At 55.5% G+C, this 19,598-nt stretch overlaps 2 protein-coding genes and 1 long non-coding RNA gene across 3 annotated transcripts; 2 read left to right on the forward strand and 1 right to left on the reverse strand.

Moving 5' to 3' along the window:
- Nucleotides 1–174: 174 nt before the first annotated feature.
- Nucleotides 175–9,969, forward strand: ZNF692 (zinc finger protein 692). Its single transcript, XM_053967810.1, has 12 exons — nt 175–244; nt 2,331–2,527; nt 2,638–2,669; nt 3,038–3,373; nt 3,574–3,619; nt 3,764–3,898; nt 4,297–4,425; nt 7,205–7,267; nt 7,516–7,594; nt 7,729–7,843; nt 8,588–8,687; nt 9,326–9,969. The coding sequence occupies exons 1-12, from the start codon at nt 221–223 to the stop codon at nt 9,687–9,689; spliced, it is 1,620 nt and encodes a 539-aa protein (XP_053823785.1). The 5' UTR covers nt 175–220; the 3' UTR covers nt 9,690–9,969.
- Nucleotides 6,110–7,030, forward strand: LOC128801813 (uncharacterized). Its single transcript, XR_008435263.1, has 2 exons — nt 6,110–6,267; nt 6,884–7,030. It is a non-coding gene; the product is annotated as an uncharacterized LOC128801813 (long non-coding RNA).
- Nucleotides 9,970–10,413: 444 nt separating the features above from the next.
- On the reverse strand, nt 10,414–17,733 carry LOC128801732 (E3 ubiquitin-protein ligase TRIM7-like). The gene is made up of 7 exons (XM_053967813.1): nt 17,094–17,733; nt 14,629–14,715; nt 13,624–13,851; nt 12,874–12,896; nt 12,646–12,761; nt 12,340–12,372; nt 10,414–11,886 (listed from the first exon to the last, which is right to left on the reverse strand). The coding sequence occupies exons 1-7, from the start codon at nt 17,610–17,612 to the stop codon at nt 11,360–11,362; spliced, it is 1,533 nt and encodes a 510-aa protein (XP_053823788.1). The 5' UTR covers nt 17,613–17,733; the 3' UTR covers nt 10,414–11,359.
- Between the last annotated feature and the right edge of the window lie 1,865 nt (nt 17,734–19,598).

Raw genomic sequence — 19,598 nt, forward strand, 5'->3', positions numbered from 1 at the left:
ATATTTACCAAAAATCCGATGGTAAAATGCGCGTTTTTCGCACCCCTGCGGCCGGACTACATCTCCCAGCGGCCCCCGCGGCTGCGCGAGGGGCGGGGCCAGGGAGCGCCCGCCATCTTTGCTGCGGGCCGTGCGCTGCGCGCAGCGTGGGGGGGGGGGGGGGTGGGCCCGGCGGCTCTTAAAGGGGGCACGGCCCGCGGTGGGGCCCTCACGGCGCGGGATGGAGCGCGGAGCGGCGGAGGAGGTGCGCGGGCGGCGGGGCGCGGGCGGCGGGGAAGGGCGGCCAGAGCGCGGTGGAGCCGTGGGCGTTCCTCGTTCCCGCCCGTCTCCGTTCCTCACGGCGTGCCCCCCCCCCCCTCCCGCCCGCTTTAAGGCCCGGCGGCGGGAACGGGCGGGGGGTGGACCGGGAGTTGGGGGAGGGGGGGACCGGGGGAAACGGCGGGAAGGGGGCGGGGCTAAGAGGGGCGAGGCCTTGGGGACCCCCCCCCCCCCCAAACCCCTTCTCGTGACCCTCTCCGTGTCCCCAACCACCTCCGGTGTGTCCCACCCCCCCCCAAACCCCCTGTGAAAAATTCCTATTTTACAATTGGTGTGAAAAACGCTAATTTTATAATTGGTGTGAAAAACGCCTATTTTATAATTGGTGTGAAAAATGCCTATTTTATAATTGGTGTGAAAAACGCCTATTTTATAATTGGTGTGCAAAACGCCAATTTTATAATTGGTGTGAAAAACGCCTAATTTATGATTGCTGTGAAAAATGCCTATTTTATAATTGGTGTGAAAAATGCCTATTTTATAATTGGTGTGAAAAACGCCAATTTTATAATTGGTGTGAAAAACGCCTATTTTACGATTGGTGTGGAAAACGCCTATTTTATAATTGGTGTGAAAAACGCCTATTTTACGATTGGTGTGAAAAATTCCTATTTTACAATTGGTGTGAAAAATGCCTATTTTATAATTGGTGTGAAAAATGCCTATTTTACGATTGGTGTGAAAAACGCCTATTTTACGATTGGCTTTACGCAACAGTTAACAATTAATATTATGTTTGTGATGTTGGAATTGCACAACTTTTCCGTGCATATTCAACCCCTGGCCCCGCCTGTCCTCGCCTCTCACGCTAAATAAATCCACGCCCTTCTGGGCACGCCTGGTTTGCTGTGGTGGTCGCACGGGGGTCTCTCGGTGGTCCTGAGGATGAAGATCGTGGTCTTCCTCATGGCTGAGCTTTTAAACTTTTCCTCTCTGCGCGTTCGGTCCTTTGGTGCTTCTCTGAGTCCGTCTGTCGGTCCTGATGGGCTTGGAGATTCTTAATCTGGGTTCTTTGCCTCCTCTGGTATTGTTTATTATGCAAGAAACTTCAGAAATTTGCATTTTTCTTATGCCCTTTGTCCCATGGCAGAGGTTCCTTAAGTAAAAGGTTAAAATTCAAGACATAACCCTACAAGGTAAAATATAAATGCTTCATTCATTTTGTTAACTCCAAAAATCTCTATTTCAAGAGGAGCTTCTTTATCTGGGTTCTTTGCTTCTTCTGGTATTGTTCTTTATGTGAGAAGCTTCAGAAATTTGCATTTTCCTATGCGTTTTGTACCAGGCAGAGGTTCCTTAAGTAAAAGGTTAAAATTCAAGATATAACCCTACAAGCTAAAATATAAATGCTTAATTCATTTTGTTAACTTAACTCAAAAAAATCTCTATTTTAAGAGGAGCTTCTTAATCTGGATTCTTTGCCTCCTCTGGTATTGTTTATTATGCAAGAAACTTCAGAAATTTGCATTTTCTTACGGCCTTTCTCCAATGGCAGAGGTTCCTTAAGTAAAAGGTTAAAATTCAAGACATAACCCTACAAGCTAAAATATAAATGCTTCATTCATTTTGTTAACTCCAAAAATCTCTGTTTCAAGAGGAGTTTCTTTATCTGGGTTCTTTGCCTCCTCTGGTATTGTTTATTATGCAAGAAACTTCAGAAATTTGCATTTTCTTACGGCCTTTGTCCCATGGCAGAGGTTGCTTAAGTAAAAGGTTAAAATTCAATACATAACCCTACAAGCTAAAATATAAATGCTTCATTCATTTTGTTAACTCCAAAAATCTCTATTTCAAGAGGAGTTTCTTTATGTGGGTTCTTTGCTTCTTCTGGTATTGTTCTTTATGTGAGAAGCTTCAGAAATTTGCATTTTCCTATGCGTTTTGTACCATGGCAGAGGTTCCTTAAGTAAAAGGTTAAAATTCAACACGTAACCATCAACGCTTCGTTCATTTTGCTAACTCCAAAAACCCCTGTTCCATCCTGTCCCCCCCCTCTCTCTGTGTGCCCCCAGCCCTTCCCCGTAGCCTCGTCCCGCCGGGGTCGTCCGCAGGCGCCGGAGCTCGTGCGGCGCCAGAAGCGCCGGGAGCTGGACGCGCGCCGCAGCAAGTGCCGCATTCGCATCGGGGGGCACCTGGAGCGCTGGTGCCGCCTCAAGGAGCAGCTCGGATTCGCCCTGCACTCCCAGCTGGCCCAGTTCCTCCTCGACAGGTCACTGGTGGGGGCGGGAAAGTGGGGGGGCTCAAAAAGCCATTCCAACCCCCACCTCCGGTGGGAAGAACCCCAGGGTTCTGCTCGCTCACCTCTGTCTTCCCGCGCAGGTACAGCTCTCATGGCTGCACCTGGAGCCCAGGTAGGTGCTCCCCTCGCAGTTCCACGTCGGCATCCAGGAGTTTTTGGGTCCAACAGAAGTTGACGGTGGAGGGGGAGGATTCCTCGTGGGTTGGGTGCTGGAGAAGCACCCGGTGCTGCTCTTGGGTTTGCTCACCGCCCCCCCATCCACCAAGGCAAATCCTCCCTGTGTTCCGTTTTTGGCACCCCCAGCTCTTTTTTTTTTTTTTTTTGGGAAGCTGTTTGACAGTTGCTCTTAACAAGGAGAACCCTAAGAAAGGTGGAGTGGTGCAAGTGTCCCAACCCCCCCTCGCCCACACCCCCCCAAAAAAAAAAAAAAAAAAAAAGCCATTTCAGAGCCGTTTTTCACAGATTTCTTTGTTTTCCCAGGAGAGCTGGAGCGGCTCCAGCCCGCTGCGCTGCAGCGCCTGGTCGCGCTGTCCCACAGCCACGGCCAGGAGTGTGGCTTCGTGCCGGACATCCAGCTGCCGGCGGCAGGCGGCGCGGCCCCGCTGGTTTGGGAGTGCGTGGCCGGCCACCGCTTCTCGTGGGGCGGCTCCGGGGCTCCCAACAGCCCCTCCCTGGGCGCCGGGCGCCGCCAGCATCCGCTCCGCGGCGCCGCGCTGGGCTGCGGCGAGGCCGGAGCGGAGGGAACGGCCAGGTCACCCCGCGGTGACGGGGATGGGGGCAAGGAGGTGGGAGATGGTGGTGACAGTGGTGGCACAGGTGAGCTCCTCCAGGTCACCTTTCTGCCCTCAACTCCCCTTGATTCCCCACCTTCAGCCCGCCCCTCTCCCAGTTCTAGGGTAGCTCCAGTTCTAACACCATCCCAGTAGGATCAGACGCTGCCCCAACCCCAGACCTTCCCTCCTCCTCCTCCTCACCTCTCCCAGCCCTTCCTCACCACCCTCCTGTCCCCCTTCCAGCCCCTCAGGTGCCACCGGAGCCGGGGCCTGTGGCGGCAGCTGAGAGGTGAGTGGTGGCACCCCACAAGCATCGCCCCGGCGAGGCCAGCGGTTGCATTTGGCCCTGTCTGACCCACCCCTGTGTCCCCCCAACGCGACCGTCCGCGGCTGAGCCCTCACAGGAGAGCTGACCCAGGTCACTGTCCGGTAGCGCCGTGCCGGGGGACGACGCAGAGCCAGGAGCCGAGCCCCGAGAGGAAGAGGAGGACGAGGACTTTGCCAAGGGTGACGACCTGGCCTACACCGATGACCTGCGTGACGAGAACTATCACCCATCCCTGGACAGGTGAGGGAGCCTGGAGATAGGGATTGCGTGGCAGCGCCCGCTGACACCCTCCCAGTCCAGACCAGTATTGCACTGGAAGGGTTTCAGGCCTCACGTGCTTGTCCCTGCTGCAGCTGCCCCGGCAGAGCAGGGAGGAGGTGGGAATGGCGCCGGCGTGCTGTTAAAACAAGGTGGTTTCGGGGGTCAAACCACCCGAAATTTTGGAGAGGCGTTTTCATCGCGTCTCACCCGGGGGAGGCTCTTTGCCGTATCCAACCCACGTCCTGCCGCGTCTAACCAAGTCCTGACCCGCGTCTAACCACGTCCAACTCGCTCATTTCCTACCACATCCAACCCGCATCTCACCCCATCATGCACCTAAGCCCCCCTCTCACCCACCCCGCTCTGTGCCCCGACAGCAGCTCGGAGCCGCAGCGGCGCCAGAGCCAACCCAAGGCTCGCAAGAAGCCGATCAAGGAGGAGCAGCCCTTGCTTGAGCCGCCCCTGCCCAGCTCTGGCCCCTTGGAGGAGAAGAGCGGACGGGTCAGGTGAGTCGCGGCGGCCGCAGCGGTGAAGGGACGAGGGGACAGGGGTCAGAGTCATCATCTTGGGGGGACAAGAGCTGTGCGTTGTAGCGGTCAGAGGCCCTGCAGGGCCTCCGTGGCGGTCACTAGCCTAAGATAAGAAATGCAGAGTCGTGATGAGCGGAACAGAGTGGTCTCTCTTCCGCACATCAGAGCCCTGTTATCTCTCTGTAAGGCTATGGGTCGTATTCTCCTCGACCTTAGCCACAGGACAAATCCTGATCCCTCAACAGCCTATACAAACCCATACCATTGCCCAGTTCAGACAGAAAAGCTGTCACTGGAACCCTTTGCAGAAGCTGCCAATAAAGGCATCTCCACAGAACTCCACACAGCCTTCACCTCTCTCCTTCCCTGCGTCTGCCGAGGCACTTTGCGAGCACAGAGCTGAAATCACCGAGAGCTGAAATCACTGAGAGCTGAAGTCACTGAGAGCTGAAGTCACTGAGAACTGAAATCACTGAGAGCTGAAATCACTGAGAGCTGAAGTCACTGAGAGCTGAAATCACTGAGAGCTGAAATCACTGAGAGCTGAAATCACTGAGAGCTGAAATCACTGAGAGCTGAAATCACTAAGAGCTGAAGTCACTAAGAACTGAAATCACAGCTGAAATCACTGAGAGCTGAAGTCACTGAGAGCTGAAGTCACTAAGAGCTGAAATCACTGAGAGCTGAAATCACTAAGAGCTGAAATCACTAAGAGCTGAAATCACTCCACAAGTGCTCGCTAAAGTAGCCAGCGGCTCGGAGCCAGCCCAGGGGCCCAGGCAGGCTGTGCCTCATCAGCACGGCGCTACCCGGGACACCAACGGTGGCTGATGCCCCGGGGGCCAGACGGAGCCCCGGGGACCACCAAGCCGTAATAGCGCGTCCCCAAAGGGAATAAACCCTCCGCGTGATACCACGACGGAGCAAGAGCTCCACGTGTGTCACCGCGTGTCTGCAATGGTGGTGGGGTCAACCCTCCCCATCACATCGTTGGCCTTGGGGCAAGAGCTCGGTGTCCCCAAGGGCGTTGTGGGGGTGTCAGGCCCTCCACGTGACGCTGCTGCGTTCCTCGGTCTCGTTGGGAGCGAGTAAATCGAGGGTCTGGCTCACAAACGTCGCTGCAGGGGCTTCGTGAGCCTGGTGTCACCCACCCTGTCCCTTGTGGGGCCAGCCCAGGGTGGTCAGGGAGCGAGGAGAGGCAGCCAAAGCTGGGGCTGCCATGGAGGGGGACGAAGACCCCCTGAACCAGAGCCGTGGGTGGGCATTGAAGCCTCCGCCGGACTGGAGGTGGAGCAGCCCAAAATCCATCAATCCCACCACAATCTCCTCCGCTGACGGATCCACGGCTTCTCCGGCAGCTTTGCGGCCGAGCGTCGGGTTTCCAGCTCTCCTTTCCAGGCGCGCAAAATTCAATGTTTTGTGCTTTAAAAAAAAAAAAACAAACAAAAGCTTAAATCAGCCCTCAGGGCTTCAGCCTTCAGCCCTCAGGGGCTTGGTCTGTGTGCACGGCCTGAGATCCAACACGCCTAGACACCTCACCTGGATGGATTTTCTTACACTTTTGATGCAATAAAGGGGGTAAAAATCCCCCTTTTTTCCTGGAATCGGCTGTGACTTCTCCATCTGGCCCCCGAAAGACGGGCTCAGCGCCAATCCCACCCCAAGCATTTCCCCAGGTGAGCGTTCCAGCTTTGACTGATCCCTTTGAGCGGCTCCTTTTGGATGCTGAATGCCCTCCCCTCTCCTGGCAGCTCCGGAACCTTCCCAGATGCGGCTGGAAGAGGGACCACCCTTCCTGGAGACCTGATCCCAGTGAAGGTAACGTTGGAATTTGTTCTTCCCCTCTCCCTTGCCAGCGTGCAGATCCCAGGCTCCCAGGTCCGATGTGAGGGTAGAAAAGTCTGCGTCCAATCCGGGCTGTTCTTTTTTTTTTTTTTTTTGGCCAAAAAGCGAATTAAATGTGAGGTTTTTCCTGGTGTTCTTTGGGTTCTGCCTGATTTCCATCCCAAATCCCACGGTCTAGCCCTCCAAATATGTCCAAAGTGGGGCTGGCAGCTCTCCGCCCGCTCCCAAAGCCGAGCCTAAGCTTCAGACCAGCCCTTTTTTGGGCTAGGTTCGGCGACACAGATTTTTTTATTATTTTTAATCTTTTGGTTAATTCCCCACTCCCACTTTTGTCACAGCAAGTTGAAAATGGGAGAGAAAATCCTGGTTTATGAGCAAAGCAGGACCTTCCAGATTGTCGAGTGGGTCGCGTCCTCTTCTCCCTTCCCAGGTAAAGTCACCCTGAGCTGATAAAATCTGTTTCCAAGAGATTTGGGACAAGCCCCAGGCTGAATCCATGCTTGAGCACTGGCATCTCTCACCGTCCCGTTATTTCTCCTCCCCAAACCCCGCTTTAATCCACTTTTAATGGATCTTTCCTTAATTCCAGGGTGACAGCCAGGAATAGTTGCCGTTTCCAGGGAGCTATGGATGAATTATAGATCAAACCGGGCCGGGAGCCAATTTCAGTGTCCTGGGACGCGTCCAAACCATGTGAAAAGGGTTTTGTAACACGCAATAAAAGAATTTATTCTCATTTTAATGCCTCAACGATGCGTTTGTTCTAGCGTGTCCGTGGGGTGGAAATGGGAGAAATGCTGGTCCTGAGGATGACCGAATGTGGGATTTCCTCAGGAATCTTGGTTCTGGGCCTGGGCACAGCGACGGGGGACAACAGGGCCTGGCTCAAAATGGATTTTTCCTCTTGCAGCTGCCGGCGGCAGCCACGGCCGCGTGACAAGGACACGGCTGAGATCGGCCCCAAGAGGATCAGGTACCTGGGAAAGAGGGAAGGGGCCCAGGGAAGCTTCCAGGCATTCCCAGGAAGAGGAGGGACGGGCAGCAGGCTCTGAAAGGGTTTCTTTGCTTCATTTTAGATTCCGTGGGTGGGAAGAAGGGGGAAGGTGGGTGAGGAGGAAAAGAGCTGGGGAGGAGTGGGGGGCAGATCCATATTCCAGAGCTTTTCCAAGCCTCCTCCTCCTTCCTGACAAATGATTTTTCCCCCCGTGTTTTCTCCGACAGGAAGGCGGCGAAGCGTGAGATCCTCCTATGCGACTTCGAAGGCTGCGGCAAAATCTTCTCCAACCGCCAGTACCTGAACGTGAGCACCTGGAAAGACCCAACGCTTTATCTGGAGCTCTGGGGAGCCTGGATGAGGTGTCCTGGAGCTGGAATTGGGAGCTGATAGGTTTTTTGGTTGTTTTTTTTTTTTTTTCCTCCCCCCCATGCCGGCAGCATCACCAGAAGTACCAGCACGTGCACCAGAAAACCTTCACCTGCTCTGAGCCCACCTGTGGGAAATCCTTCAACTTCAAGAAACACTTGAAGGAACATGAGAAGCTGCACAGCGGTGAGCGGGGCATTTCCATTTCCATTTCCATTTCCATTTCCATTTCCATTTCCATTTCCATTTCCATGTCACAACTCCCTCCCCCTATGGATTACACCTCCCCGGAGGAGTTACAACTCCCATGCGTGTTTTGTGGCTCCTCTCACAGGGATCACACCTCCCTTTATCACACTTCCTGCACGGATTCCCACCTGCTCCCATCGGATTCACACCTCCTGTAGCCCCCTCCCCACTGGGCCGCAGCCCAGCCATTCCCAAACTCCCATCCCTGCTGCCCCTTTGCTGCCCGGATCTCTCCATTCCCATGCTGGGAAAGTCTCCCTGCTCCCAAAGCACATCCCGAGGGCCCTGATGGTTCTTCCAGGCTGATCCCTTTTCTTTTCTTTTCTTTTCTTTTCTTTTCTTTTCTTTTCTTTTCTTTTCTTTTCTTTTCTTTTCTTTTCTTTTCTTTCTTTTCTTTCTTCTTTTCTTCTCTTTTCTTTTTTTTCTTCTCTTTTTTCTTTTCTTCTTTTTTCTTTTCTTCTTTTTTCTTTTCTTCTCTTCTCTTCTCTTTTCTTTTTTCTTTTCTTCTCTTTTCTCTTTTCTTTTTTTTTCTTTTCTCTCTTCTCTTCTTCCTTTCCTTTCCTTTCCTTTCCTTTCCTTTCCTTTCCTTTCCTTTCCTTTCCTTTCCTTTCCTTTCCTTTCCTTTCCTTTCCTTTCCTTTCCTTTCCTTTCCTTTCCTTTCCTTTCTTCTTTTCCTCCCAGACAAGCGGGATTACATCTGTGAGTTCTGCGCGCGCTCCTTCCGCACCAGCAGCAATTTGATCATCCACCGACGGATCCACACTGGGGAGAAGCCACTCCAGTAAGCCCCAGTCCCATTTCGAGTCGCAGAGTCCCATCCCTGCCCTTCCAATAAATCCCAGTCCCATTCTTATCCCTCCCCAGTAAGTCCCAGTCCCATTCTTATCCCTCCCCAGTAAGTCCCAGTCCCATTTCGAGTTGTGGAGTCCCATCCTTGCCCTTCCAATAAATCCCAGTCCCATTCTTATCCCTCCCCAGTAAGTTCCAGTCCCATTTCAAGTCGCAGAGTCCCATCCCTGCCCTTCCAACAAATCCCAGTCCCATTCTTATCCCTCCCCAGTAAGTCCCAGTCCCATCCCTGCAGCTCTGCTCAGCCTCAGAATCTCTTGCCACCCCTTTTCAACCCAAAATCAGCTCCTCAGCACATGGCACCCAGCCAAAAGCCCGGGCTGGGATTTCTCCTGAGCTTTCTGCCCTTGGAGCTGGCTGTGTCCAGCCCCAGCAGCTCCAGGGGAGCGTTTAATTAGGCAGAGCTTAACGAGCTGGAACAGCACGAAGGACGACTCCCGTCCAACGCATTCATGCCAGGAGGGCACCGGAGCTTCAACCCACGGCACATTCCAGCCCCGAGCACGGTTCTCCCTCTGGTTTTTTGTTGTTTTTTTTTTTTTTTTTAACTCCTGCCGGGATCTCTCCCAGGTGCGAGATCTGTGGCTTCACCTGCCGCCAAAAAGCCTCCCTGAACTGGCACATGAGGAAACACGATGCCGACTCCTTCTACCAGTTCCCGTGCGACGTCTGCGGGAAGAGGTTCGAGAAGCGGGACAACGTCACCGCCCACAAGAGCAAGAGCCACCCCAGGGGGCTTGGGGAGCTCGCCCGGCCCGAGGGGATCCAGCAGCACCCAGAGCCCCCTGGGCCCGTGGAACCTCTGGAGCTGCTTGGGGACGTCCTGGGGAGTGGGGGGGACACAGGGAAGACCCCGCTGGGGTATGGGGCGGGGGATGTCGGGCAGGATCCAGGCACACCCCAAAGCCAGGGGATGGGCGAGGGGGGGTCCTAGAGAGGGCTCGTCCCCCAACTTTGGGCACTGGAGCGAAATCGGGGACGATGCAGCAGCTCCAGGTGCCAAAAATAACACGGGAGGGGCAAAACTGGGGGAAATCCCAGTTTTTCAGCCAAATCCCAGATGAAACCCCAAGTTTTCAGCCAAATCCCTTTTTTTTTTTTTTTTTTGGCCAAATCCCAGCAGTATTGCCACAAGTGGATCCTCAATAAATACTTATTTTGCGTAAAAGTGGGATTCGGTGTCAATATTCTTATGGAAAGAAGATAGGAAAGTGAGATTTGGGTGGTTTGGACGCAGGAAAAGGGGTTGGAGACACCAAACACCCAGGAATTGGGGACCCAAACTGGGATGGGTGGGAGCTCCCAGTCAAGCTGTTCTCCCTAATTGGGATGGGTGGGAGAACACATTTGAGCTGTGCCCCGAAACTGGGATGAGAGGCAATGCCCAGTGGGGCTGTGCCCCGAAACTGGGAGCTCCCAGTGCTTCAAACTTTTCCTTTAAACCTAATTTAATTTTCATTTAAAACTCTTGATTTAAACCAGAATTTGAACTCACAGATACTTGGAAGCTCCAAGTGCCCCCAAAACCCCTCGGTGCTCTACCCCAGCAGGTCAGGGACAAGGGCACGTCTCTGTCTCCAGTCCCACCTGAGCAGGAGCAGCTTCTCCTCCTCTCCCAGCACCAAAAAAAAAAAAACCCCAAATTATTGGGTTTTAGGATTTTTTTTTTTTTTTTTTTTTTTTCACAGCAACTTTTATTTCCCCACTAACAGTGACAGGGCAAAGGACACGAACAGCAGCAGGGGGAAGGGCACAAGGGGAGTGGGCAAGCGCAAGATCACACCTAGAACACAGAAACCCCCCCCCCCTTTTCCCCCAGCCCCCCCAAAAAACACCCCCAGGCCCGGTTTTGAGGTGACCCCCAAATATCCACATCCCCCTTGCTGGGATCCTGGCACTCCAGGGGCTCAGGATTTAGAGGGAGCAAAGGGGAGACGGGGGGATGAGGAGGGAAATGGAGGGGGAGATGAGGAGGGAAATGGGGGGGGGGAGCTAGAAGGGAAATGGGGGGCAATGGGGGAGATGGGGACAATGGGGGGAGTGGGGAGAGAAATGGGGGGGGGGCAATAGAGGAGATTGGCGGGGGGGGTCACTCAGCGACAGCAGGACGGGTTTGACCCTTTCCCCAGGGAGGATGGGATGAGACAGGATGGTTAAAGATGATTTGCAAAGCAACGGTGTCCAAAGTGGGGGGGGGGGGGATGACACCCCTCCTCTCCACACGGCATTTTAGGGGGAGGGGGGGGGGGGACACAAAAGCTTTGGCTACTATTCGAAGTAGGATGGGATCAGCCTCTCCCTGTTCCACGGGGCTCCAACTCCAAAGGAAAAAGCAAAAATGAACTACAGGGGTGTTTTAACCAGCAACAGGGAAGGGGTGCTCAAGTAGCCCCCCCTCGCCAACCAACGCCCCTAAGGAAGATTTTGAGGGTAAAAAGACTCCAAACTTTGAACTGCAACAGGGAAAAAAAAAAAAAAAAACAAAAATCCCCCCCCCCCCGAACAGCCCACGGGCAGGATTCGGGGAATTTTGCTTGGAAGCAAAGGAAAACCTAAGGATGGCAGGGGAGAGGGGACACCACCAGTGAGCGGGGCCGGGGGGCCTCAGTTGCACAGGGACAGCGAGGAGCCCACATAAAAGAGCCAGAAAAACGGGAAGATCCTCTCGGAGAAGGCGGCGGTGAAGGTGAAGATGGGAGCCATGTTGTCAGCGTTGTAAAACGCCACCCACCCGCCCTCGTAGTCCAGGTACACCCCGATCTTGCGTGGCCGCTCGCAAAGGGACAGCGGCGTCTCAGGGGAGGTGAACGCCTGGTACTGATCCCAATTTTTGCCCTTCCAGTTGAGCCCCACTGCCCAAATCCCCTCCTCGGGGGCGAAGTCGACCTTCTCCTTGCGGCGCACGGACTCGCGGGCGGCGCCCAGCACCCAGCTCTCCCCGTCTCCCACCTCCACCTCCCAGTAGTGGCGTCCAGCGGAGAAGCCCTCGGAGGCCAGGACGCAGAAGGCGTAGTCGAAGCGTTTGGGGTGAGCCGGCAGCTCCTGGGGGGCCCCGCGGAGCCGAACGCTCCGCTTGTCCTCCGACAGCACCAAGTAGGGGTTGGCCGTGTCGGGGTCCAGGGAGAGCTCACCTGGAAGGGAAAAGGGCAGGAGTTACCTCTGTGGGATTGGGGAGGTTGACTCAGCGGCCGCGTCCCGAACCCACCAGGGAGCCCAGAGGTGAGTCGTCTGTGGGATTGAGCCGTGGTTCGTGTCCCAAACCCAACGGGGACAACGCAGGCGAGCGACCTCTGGGATCATTATCCCACCTGTGTGGGGACTCATCGATTGTCTGTGCCTCAAAAGCAGAGAGGAAGGACCCGGGTGAGCCAGCTGCAGCATCCTGAAGAGCCCACACGGAGCCCAAGCCCAGCAATTCCAACCTTAAACCCTTGGAAAAGGGAGGTTAGAGCCCCCATAACCCCCAACCCCAGCAAATTCCCACGTTGTTTCTTATAAAAGGGAAGTCACAGCCCCAAATCCCAGCCAATTCCAAGCAAAGCCCTGGAAAAGAGAGGTTCTTAGCCCAATCCCGATGGCCTCACCTGTGTCGTTCTCCAGCTCAAAGCGCAGGTTTTCTGCGGGGAAGAGAAGGAAGGAATTGAACTGCCCAAGCCATGGGAACGATCCCTACTCCACACGCCCACACTCAAATCCCAGGGAAATCACTTTTCCACCTCTTCCCTGGAATGAGCCAATGCTCAAACCACCCGGAGCTCTCCCAACCAGCCCGGGGGGAGAATTAGAGCCCAGCTCCATCCCAGCCCTGATTTTGGTGGACTTCCACGTGGGATCCTGGCTGGGAAGCAGTACTTTTTTTTTTTTTCCAGGAAGGCTCTCATCAGGCTCACCCTTGAATTCCAGCAGCACTTCCTTGAGCACCGCGCTCTTCTGGGAAAAACTCTTCAGCTTCTTCTCCAGCTCGGAAAAGCCGGGCTCGGGCTTGAGGAACAGCCAGCTCTCCAGGCTGCGGAGACGTGGGAGTCAGGGACTCAAAATTAAGGAATTCCCCCCGGGAAGGGTTGAAATACCAGCTCCACCTGCCATCAAAAGCCTCCAAGTTCACCCCGTTCACTCACCTGCTGCCAGCCGGGACGACAGCCTGGAAGGGGAAAAAAAAAACCAAGGAAATTTGTTAGGATCAGCATCTTTCCTATCTCAAAATCCTCCCCAAAAACTAGGAGGATCCCATGAAAGATATCCCATCTTAGATAACAAAAAGATATTTTTGTTATCTATAAATGAAATTTCTCACCCCATCAATAGAATTTTTTCCCCCCAATTAACTTTTTTTTTTTTTCCCCCAATAAATAAATAAATAAATGTTTGGACCCATAAATGGAAATTCTTGTCTCCATAAACGGGACTTTTTTGTCCCCATACACGGGACTTTTTTGTCCCCATAAACATGACTTTTTTGTCCCCATAAATGAGACTTTTTTGTCCCCATAAATGGGACCTTTTTGTCCCCATAAGGTCCCCATTAACGGGACTTTTTTGTCCCCATAAACGGGACTTTTTTGTCCCCATAAACGGGACCTTTTTGTCCCCATAAACGGGACTTTTTTGTCCCCATAAACGGGACCTTTTTGTCCCCATAAACGGGATATTTTGGTCCCCATAAACAGGACTTTTTTGTCCCCATAAACGAGATTTTTTTGTCCCCATAAACGAGACTTTTTTGTCCCCATACACGCGACTTTTCTGTCCCCATAAACGGGACTTTCACCCCCGTAAATAGGTTTTGTCCCTCTAATTAGGACATTTTTTGCCCAATACAAGGGATTTCTGTGTCCGTAAGCGGGGAATTCTTTCACAAAGAGTCCCACCTCGCCAGGTGTGCTCCCCGTGCCACTGTCCCCTCCCTGCTCTGCCAGGAGCTTGTCTAGCTGGGCAATGTCCTCAGCCAGCCGGGCCACGCTCTCGTCCCTCCGGCGTCCAATGTCCCTCTCCAGCTCCTCGAGCCGGGAGAGCAGGAGCTGCTCCTTCTCCTCCAGGAACGCCCGCAGCTCCTTGCACTCGGCCACGATCTTCTGCCGCTCCACCTCCGTCTGCTTCTGCAATTCCACAGCAAAGATGCCCCTGTGAGGGCAGATCCCCGCAGCCACGGAGCTGCCGCGAGTGAGAGAATCTCTGGGGGCTGGGATTGCCACAGGGAAGGGGGAACCCCGATGTCGCCCTGGTTATCAAGAGTTTTCTAAAGTTTCCTGAGTTTACATTCTTGTAGAGAACTTTCCCACACAACTTTCTGTAAACAATCTATTGTTTTGCATTTTTTCATAGAGGCGGAGAAATTTGATGTGCAGGTGGTTTGTCCAGTGTCGTTGGAGAGGTGGCACGTTCACCCTCCAACCCACTGGCACCTTTTGAGAGCTATAAAAAATTGGAGTCAGAGATAATAAATTAGTCTCTTCACCGTGACCAAAGCTGTGGTGCGTCGTTTTTCCTTGTGTCATCTGCTGACACCCCTCAGGTGGGAGAGGAAATCCACGAGTGAGATTTAACCCTCCTGGGTGGGTGTCACCAGGTGACACAAGGAGAAACGATGCACCACAGCATGAGGTGAAGAGACTAATTTATTTTTCCTCTGAAAAATAAATCCCAATCATTTATAGTTCTCAAAAGGCGCCGGTGGATTGGAGGGTGAACGTGCCACCTCGCCAACGACACTGGAGAAACTACCAGGACATCAAATTTCTCTGCCTCTATGGATTGCAAAACAACAGGTTGTTTACAGAAAGTGGTGTGAGAATGTAAACTCAGAAGGGTTGAGAAAACTCTTAAAAATCAGGGTGATAGATGGGGGCTCTGGGACCACCCCCACCAGCACTCACCAGCAGCTCCTCACTCTGCCGCTCCCGCTCAGCCTTGGCCTCCTCACGCCCTTTCCTCAGGGAGCTCAAGTGCTCCTGGGGCACCTCCTGGAAGCAAAACAAACAGATCCGTCGGGAATTCCTCCCGTGGGCGATCAGGAGGGAAGGGCTGCTGCTGTTTAAAATGGTCAAAATCACCCAGTCTGGGTTTAGTTTGGAGCTGGAACCAGCAGCTGCCCTGCTCGCCTCAACTCTGACCTCAGGCTGTGGTCAAAAAAAACCCACCAAAATTCACCCCAACCAGCCCAAAAATTGAAAAAAAAAGTAGATTAATTTTATCTGCCTGTGAGGAAACAAAAGCCCTGGTCGCCTCAACTCTGACCTCAGGCTGTGGTCAAAAAAAACCCACCAAAATTCACCCCAACCAGCCCAAAAATTGAAAAAAAAAGTAGATTAATTTTATCTGCCTGTGAGGAAACCAATGCCCTGGTCTCACCCCCATCCTCCTCCCAGGATTACCTCCCAAATTCCCCCTCCTCAAGGTGCCCCAAAATTGGGTTGGACCCCCCCACAAGAGGAGGAACTGCTGCCTACGAATGGCTCATTAAATTATAAATTATTAATGAATTAAACTCATCTTTATTTTAGTAGTTTGACCTCCATGGAGGGCAGAGAAGCCCCAGCAATACCCTGCAAACAGCAGCTAGCCCTGGGGGCAAATGAATCTACTTATTTTATAACTAAAACCCTAAATACAAGGATTGTGACTGTTAAGAGCCAGAAGCTGCTGCCTTTGGAATTCATCCATGAGATTAAAGCAAGTATGAGGAAAAAAAAAAAAAAATAAAAATAAAAGAGAGAGAGAAGGGAAGAGCTCAGCAACAACCGATTATCAAACACTCATAAAAGTAGGTTAATGAGGGGGGGAAAAAAAATCCCAAGGGAGCAACAACCTGGATCTACCTAAGGACATTTTGTGTCTTGAAAAAAAAAAAAAAAAAAAAAAAAAAGGGCAAAATCCCAGATTTGGGGTGGGGAGGTGGCGGGGGGGGGACAGCCCCAGCGTGCCCGGAAGAGGAACCACGGCAGTTCCGGGGACAAAACGCCCTCTAGAAGGATTTAATAACCCACAATAATTAATGCGTGGTGGTTAATGATGCCGTGCTGGTGCCAACCCCTCCTCCCGCTGCGTCCGGCATCTTGGATCCCCCTCCGGATCCGCTGCTCCGGGAACAGCCCTTGAGCTCTTATAGCCACAAATCAATCCCCACTGTGGTCACGACACGCTTCCTATCGCGACATAGCGGAGCCCCAGCGCCGCCGGGGGCGCCGTTTTCTCTCTGCGTCACTCCCTCGGGATGGAAAAGGAGGGGGAAGAATTCCACCAGGCTCCAGCTCCCTCCTGCCCCCGGGTTGGATGTCGGGGGCGGGGGGCGCTGGCAGGATTTTTTGGGCGATCTGAGACGCTCCCCGGAACCCTTCGGGACACCCCCTTTGCCGGTTTTCTCCCAGTTCGACCCGGATCGATCTGGCACCGCTACACCCGCAGCTTTACTGCACCCCCTACCCCCGGGGTGTCCGTGTTTTGGGGTGATTCAGATTCTTTTGCGCCCCCAAATTCTGGAAGCCTAGCTCGGGAGGGGATCCCCCCCATGAGATGCTCCACACAGCCCGCAGGGATCCTCACTGCACCCCACGCCTTGGGAGGGGGGTTGGGGGCTCATTTCTGTACTCTCCGTGAAATTGGGGGTTCCCCCCCATGGAGGGGGAGTCCCCCCAACCCCGTGAAATCTCCTTGGGGCGTTTCCGATCTCCTCCCCCGCTTACTGCATCCCCCATTTCTTACATCCTACCCCCATGGTGTCCGTGTTTTGGGGTGATTCAGGTTCTTCTGCGCCCCCGAATTCTGGAAACCCAGTTCGGGAGGGGATCCCCAACACCGTGAGATGCTCCACACAGCCCGCAGGGACCCTCACTGCACCCCACGCCTTGGGAGAGGGGCTGGGGGCTCATTTCTGTCCTCTCCGTGAAATTGGGGGTTCCCAAAAGGCGCTTCCCCCCATGGAGGGGGAGTCCCTGGGGTACCCCCCAACCCCGTGAGATCTCCTTGGGGCGTTTCCGATCTCCTCCCCCGCTTACTGCATCCCCCATTTCTTACATCCTACCCCCGGGGCGTCCGTGTTTTGGGGTGATTCAGGTTCTTCTGCGCCCCCGAATTCTGGAAACCCAGTTCGGGAGCCGTGAGATCTCCTTGGGGCGTTTCCGATCTCCTCCGCCGCTTATTGCATCCCCATTCCTTAGGAGGGGAACCCCGCACCCCAAAAAAAAGACCCGGGACAGGACGGGGATCCCCGCTGCCCCCCCAACACCCCGCAGTGCTCTCCCTCTCCGGGAAGGGATCCCGATGCCCCGCGGCCCTCCCGGGGATGGGGAATCCTCTCTTCCCTCCAAGCCAGGCGTTGTCCGGGGGGTGTCCCGGCACTGACCTCCGCGGCGTGGGCCGCCTCCTCGGCGGGAAGCACGGTGTGGGCGCGGTGCTCGCGGGACAGGTGGCACACGACGCACACGGCCCGCCGGTCCTGCACGCAGTAAAGCCGCAGCGGTTCCCCGTGGCGCGGGCAGCGCGGAGGCCCGGCCGGGCCTGACGGGGCGGCGGCCGCGGGCAGCGGCGGCGCGGGCGGAGCGGGAGGCCCCGGCGGCGGCTCGGCGGGGCCCGGCGGCAGCCCGAGCTGGCGGACGATGTGCACGATGTTGCCCAGGGAGCGGTTGGGGCGGAAGAGGCGCTGCGGGACCGGCTCGCGGCACTGCGGGCAGCAGAGGCGCCGCGCCGAGTCCTCCCAGCACTGGGTGACGCAGGCGCGGCAGAAGTTGTGCCCGCACTCGGCCACCAGCACCGGGTCGTTGAAGTACTCCAGGCACACCGGGCACGTCAGCTCGTCCTGCAGGCTCCGCGCAGCGCTGCAGGGCGCCGGGGGCGCGGCGGGGGGCGCGGGCGGCGCCTCCATGGCGGCCGCGGTGCCGGTGGCGGCCCCGGGCCCGGTGCCGGTGCCGGTCGTGGCGCCGGTGACGACAACGAGTCCCCAAACTCTGCGCGTCCCCTCAGCACGGCGCCGCCGCCCGACTGACGGGCCGAGGGGCGGGGCCGCGCCTGCGCCGGGAGAAGAGGCGGGACTGCGCCTGCGCGGGAGGGGGAAAACAGGCGTGGTTTGCTCCGTATATAATGAGGTGGGCGTGGTCAGCGCGCTCCTGGTATATAAAGGGCGCGGCCAAGGGGGTTGGGCACTGATGGGGGTGTGGCTGCGCTTGCGCAGAACGAGAGCAGGCCGCTGTGGGCGAAATGTGGGGGGGGGGGGGGCGATGCCCGTGAGGCGCCATAGGAGGGGCCTGAGGGCGCCATGGGTTGAGGGCTTTGGGGGTCCCTAGAGGATTTGGGGAGGGGTTTTGGGGGTCCCTAGAGGATTTGGGGAGGGGTTTTGGGGGTCCCTAGAGGATTTGGGGAGGGGTTTGGGGGGGTCTGTGGGGGGGGGCAATGCCCATGAAGCGCCATAGGCGGGGCCTGAGGGCGCCATGGGGTGAGGGGTTTGGGGGTCCCTAGAGGATTTGAGGAGGGGTACCGGGGTCTGTGGGGTCGAAGCCTGAGGGCGCCATGGGGTGAGGGGTTTTGGGGGTCCCTAGAGGATTTGGGGAAGGGTACCGGGGTCTGTGGGGGCGAGGCCTGAGGGCACTATGGGTTGAGGGCTTTGGGGGTCCCTAGAGGATTTGGGGAGGGGTACCAGGGTCTGTGGAGGCAGGGCCTGAGGGCACTATGGGGTGAGGGGTTTGGGGGTCCCTACAGGATTTGGGGAGGGGTACCGGGGTCTGTGGGGGCAAGGCCTGAGGGTGCCATGGGTTGAGGGGTTTTGGGGGTCCCTAGAGGATTTGGGGAGGGGTACCGGGGTCTGTGGGGGCAAGGCCTGAGGGCGCCATGGGTTGAGGGGTTTTGGGGGTCCCTAGAGGATTTGGGGAAGGGTACCGGGGTCTGTGGGGGCGAGGCCTGAGGGCGCTATGGGGTTGAGGGCTTTGGGGGTCCCTACAGGATTTGGGGAGGGGTACCGGGGTCTGTGGGGGCAAGGCCTGAGGGTGCCATGGGTTGAGGGGTTTTGGGGGTCCCTAGAGGATTTGGGGAGGGGTACCAGGCACTATGGGGGCAAGGCCTGAGGGCGCCATGGGTTGAGGGGTTTTGGGGGTCCCTAGAGGATTTGAGGAGGGGTCCCAGGGTCTGTGGGGTCGAAGCCTGAGGGCGCCATGGGTTGAGGGCCTTGGGGGTCCCTAGAGGATTTGGGGAGGGGTACCGGGGTCTGTGGGGGCAAGGCCTTGGGACACTATGGGGTTGAGGGCCTTGGGGGTCCCTAGGGGATTTGGGGAGGGGTACCGGGGTCTGTGGGGGCAGGGCCTGAGGGCACTATGGGGTTGAGGGCCTTGGGGGTCCCTAGGGGATTTGGGGAGGGGTACCGGGGTCTGTGGGGGCAGGGCCTGAGGGCACCATGGGTTGAGGGGTTTGGGGGGTCCCTACAGAATTTGGGGAGGGGTACAGGGGTCTCTGGGGTGCTGGGAAAGGTGAGGAGTCCCCTACAGGCTGCTCAGACCCTATAGGGTACAGGAGGGGACATTGGATGTCTCAATTCCCGTACAATATCTGTGGGGTCTGAGCGTCTATGGGGTGGTTTTTTTTTTTGGGGGGGGGGGGGTGCCTTGCTGTGGGTTTTGGGGTCCCTATAGAATTAATGGTGGGCGTGTAGGATGGCTTGGGGGAATTCCTGATGGATTAAGGAGGTTTACTGGGGCGGATAGGATTTTTTTTTTTTTTTTTGAGGGGGGTGTATGGGGATCTGTAGGGTGCTGGGAGGGCAGCAGTCCTAGGATGATCCCAGAAATCTGGGGTGGGTCGTGCAGGGGGGGCCCTGTGCTTGTTTTGGGGATCTTTATAGGATCTTTATAGGGGATGAGAGTGG

Source organism: Vidua chalybeata, chromosome 31 (genome assembly GCF_026979565.1).
Source record: "Vidua chalybeata isolate OUT-0048 chromosome 31, bVidCha1 merged haplotype, whole genome shotgun sequence".
Taxonomy (NCBI): domain Eukaryota; kingdom Metazoa; phylum Chordata; class Aves; order Passeriformes; family Viduidae; genus Vidua; species Vidua chalybeata.

Excerpts from the sequence above, each read along its gene's own strand:
- LOC128801732 (XM_053967813.1), bottom strand. The coding sequence starts at position 17,612 with ATGGAGGCGCCGCCCGCGCCCCCCGCCGCGCCCCCGGCGCCCTGCAGC. Across the intron at positions 13,852-14,628 it reads GGCAGAGTGAGGAGCTGCTG|AAGCAGACGGAGGTGGAGCG; the intron begins GTGAGTGCTGGT and ends GTGGAATTGCAG. Across the intron at positions 12,762-12,873 it reads GTCGTCCCGGCTGGCAGCAG|CCTGGAGAGCTGGCTGTTCC; the intron begins GTGAGTGAACGG and ends ACGTCTCCGCAG.
- ZNF692 (XM_053967810.1), top strand. The coding sequence starts at position 221 with ATGGAGCGCGGAGCGGCGGAGGAG. Across the intron at positions 2,670-3,037 it reads TGGCTGCACCTGGAGCCCAG|GAGAGCTGGAGCGGCTCCAG; the intron begins GTAGGTGCTCCC and ends TTGTTTTCCCAG. Across the intron at positions 8,688-9,325 it reads ACTGGGGAGAAGCCACTCCA|GTGCGAGATCTGTGGCTTCA; the intron begins GTAAGCCCCAGT and ends GATCTCTCCCAG.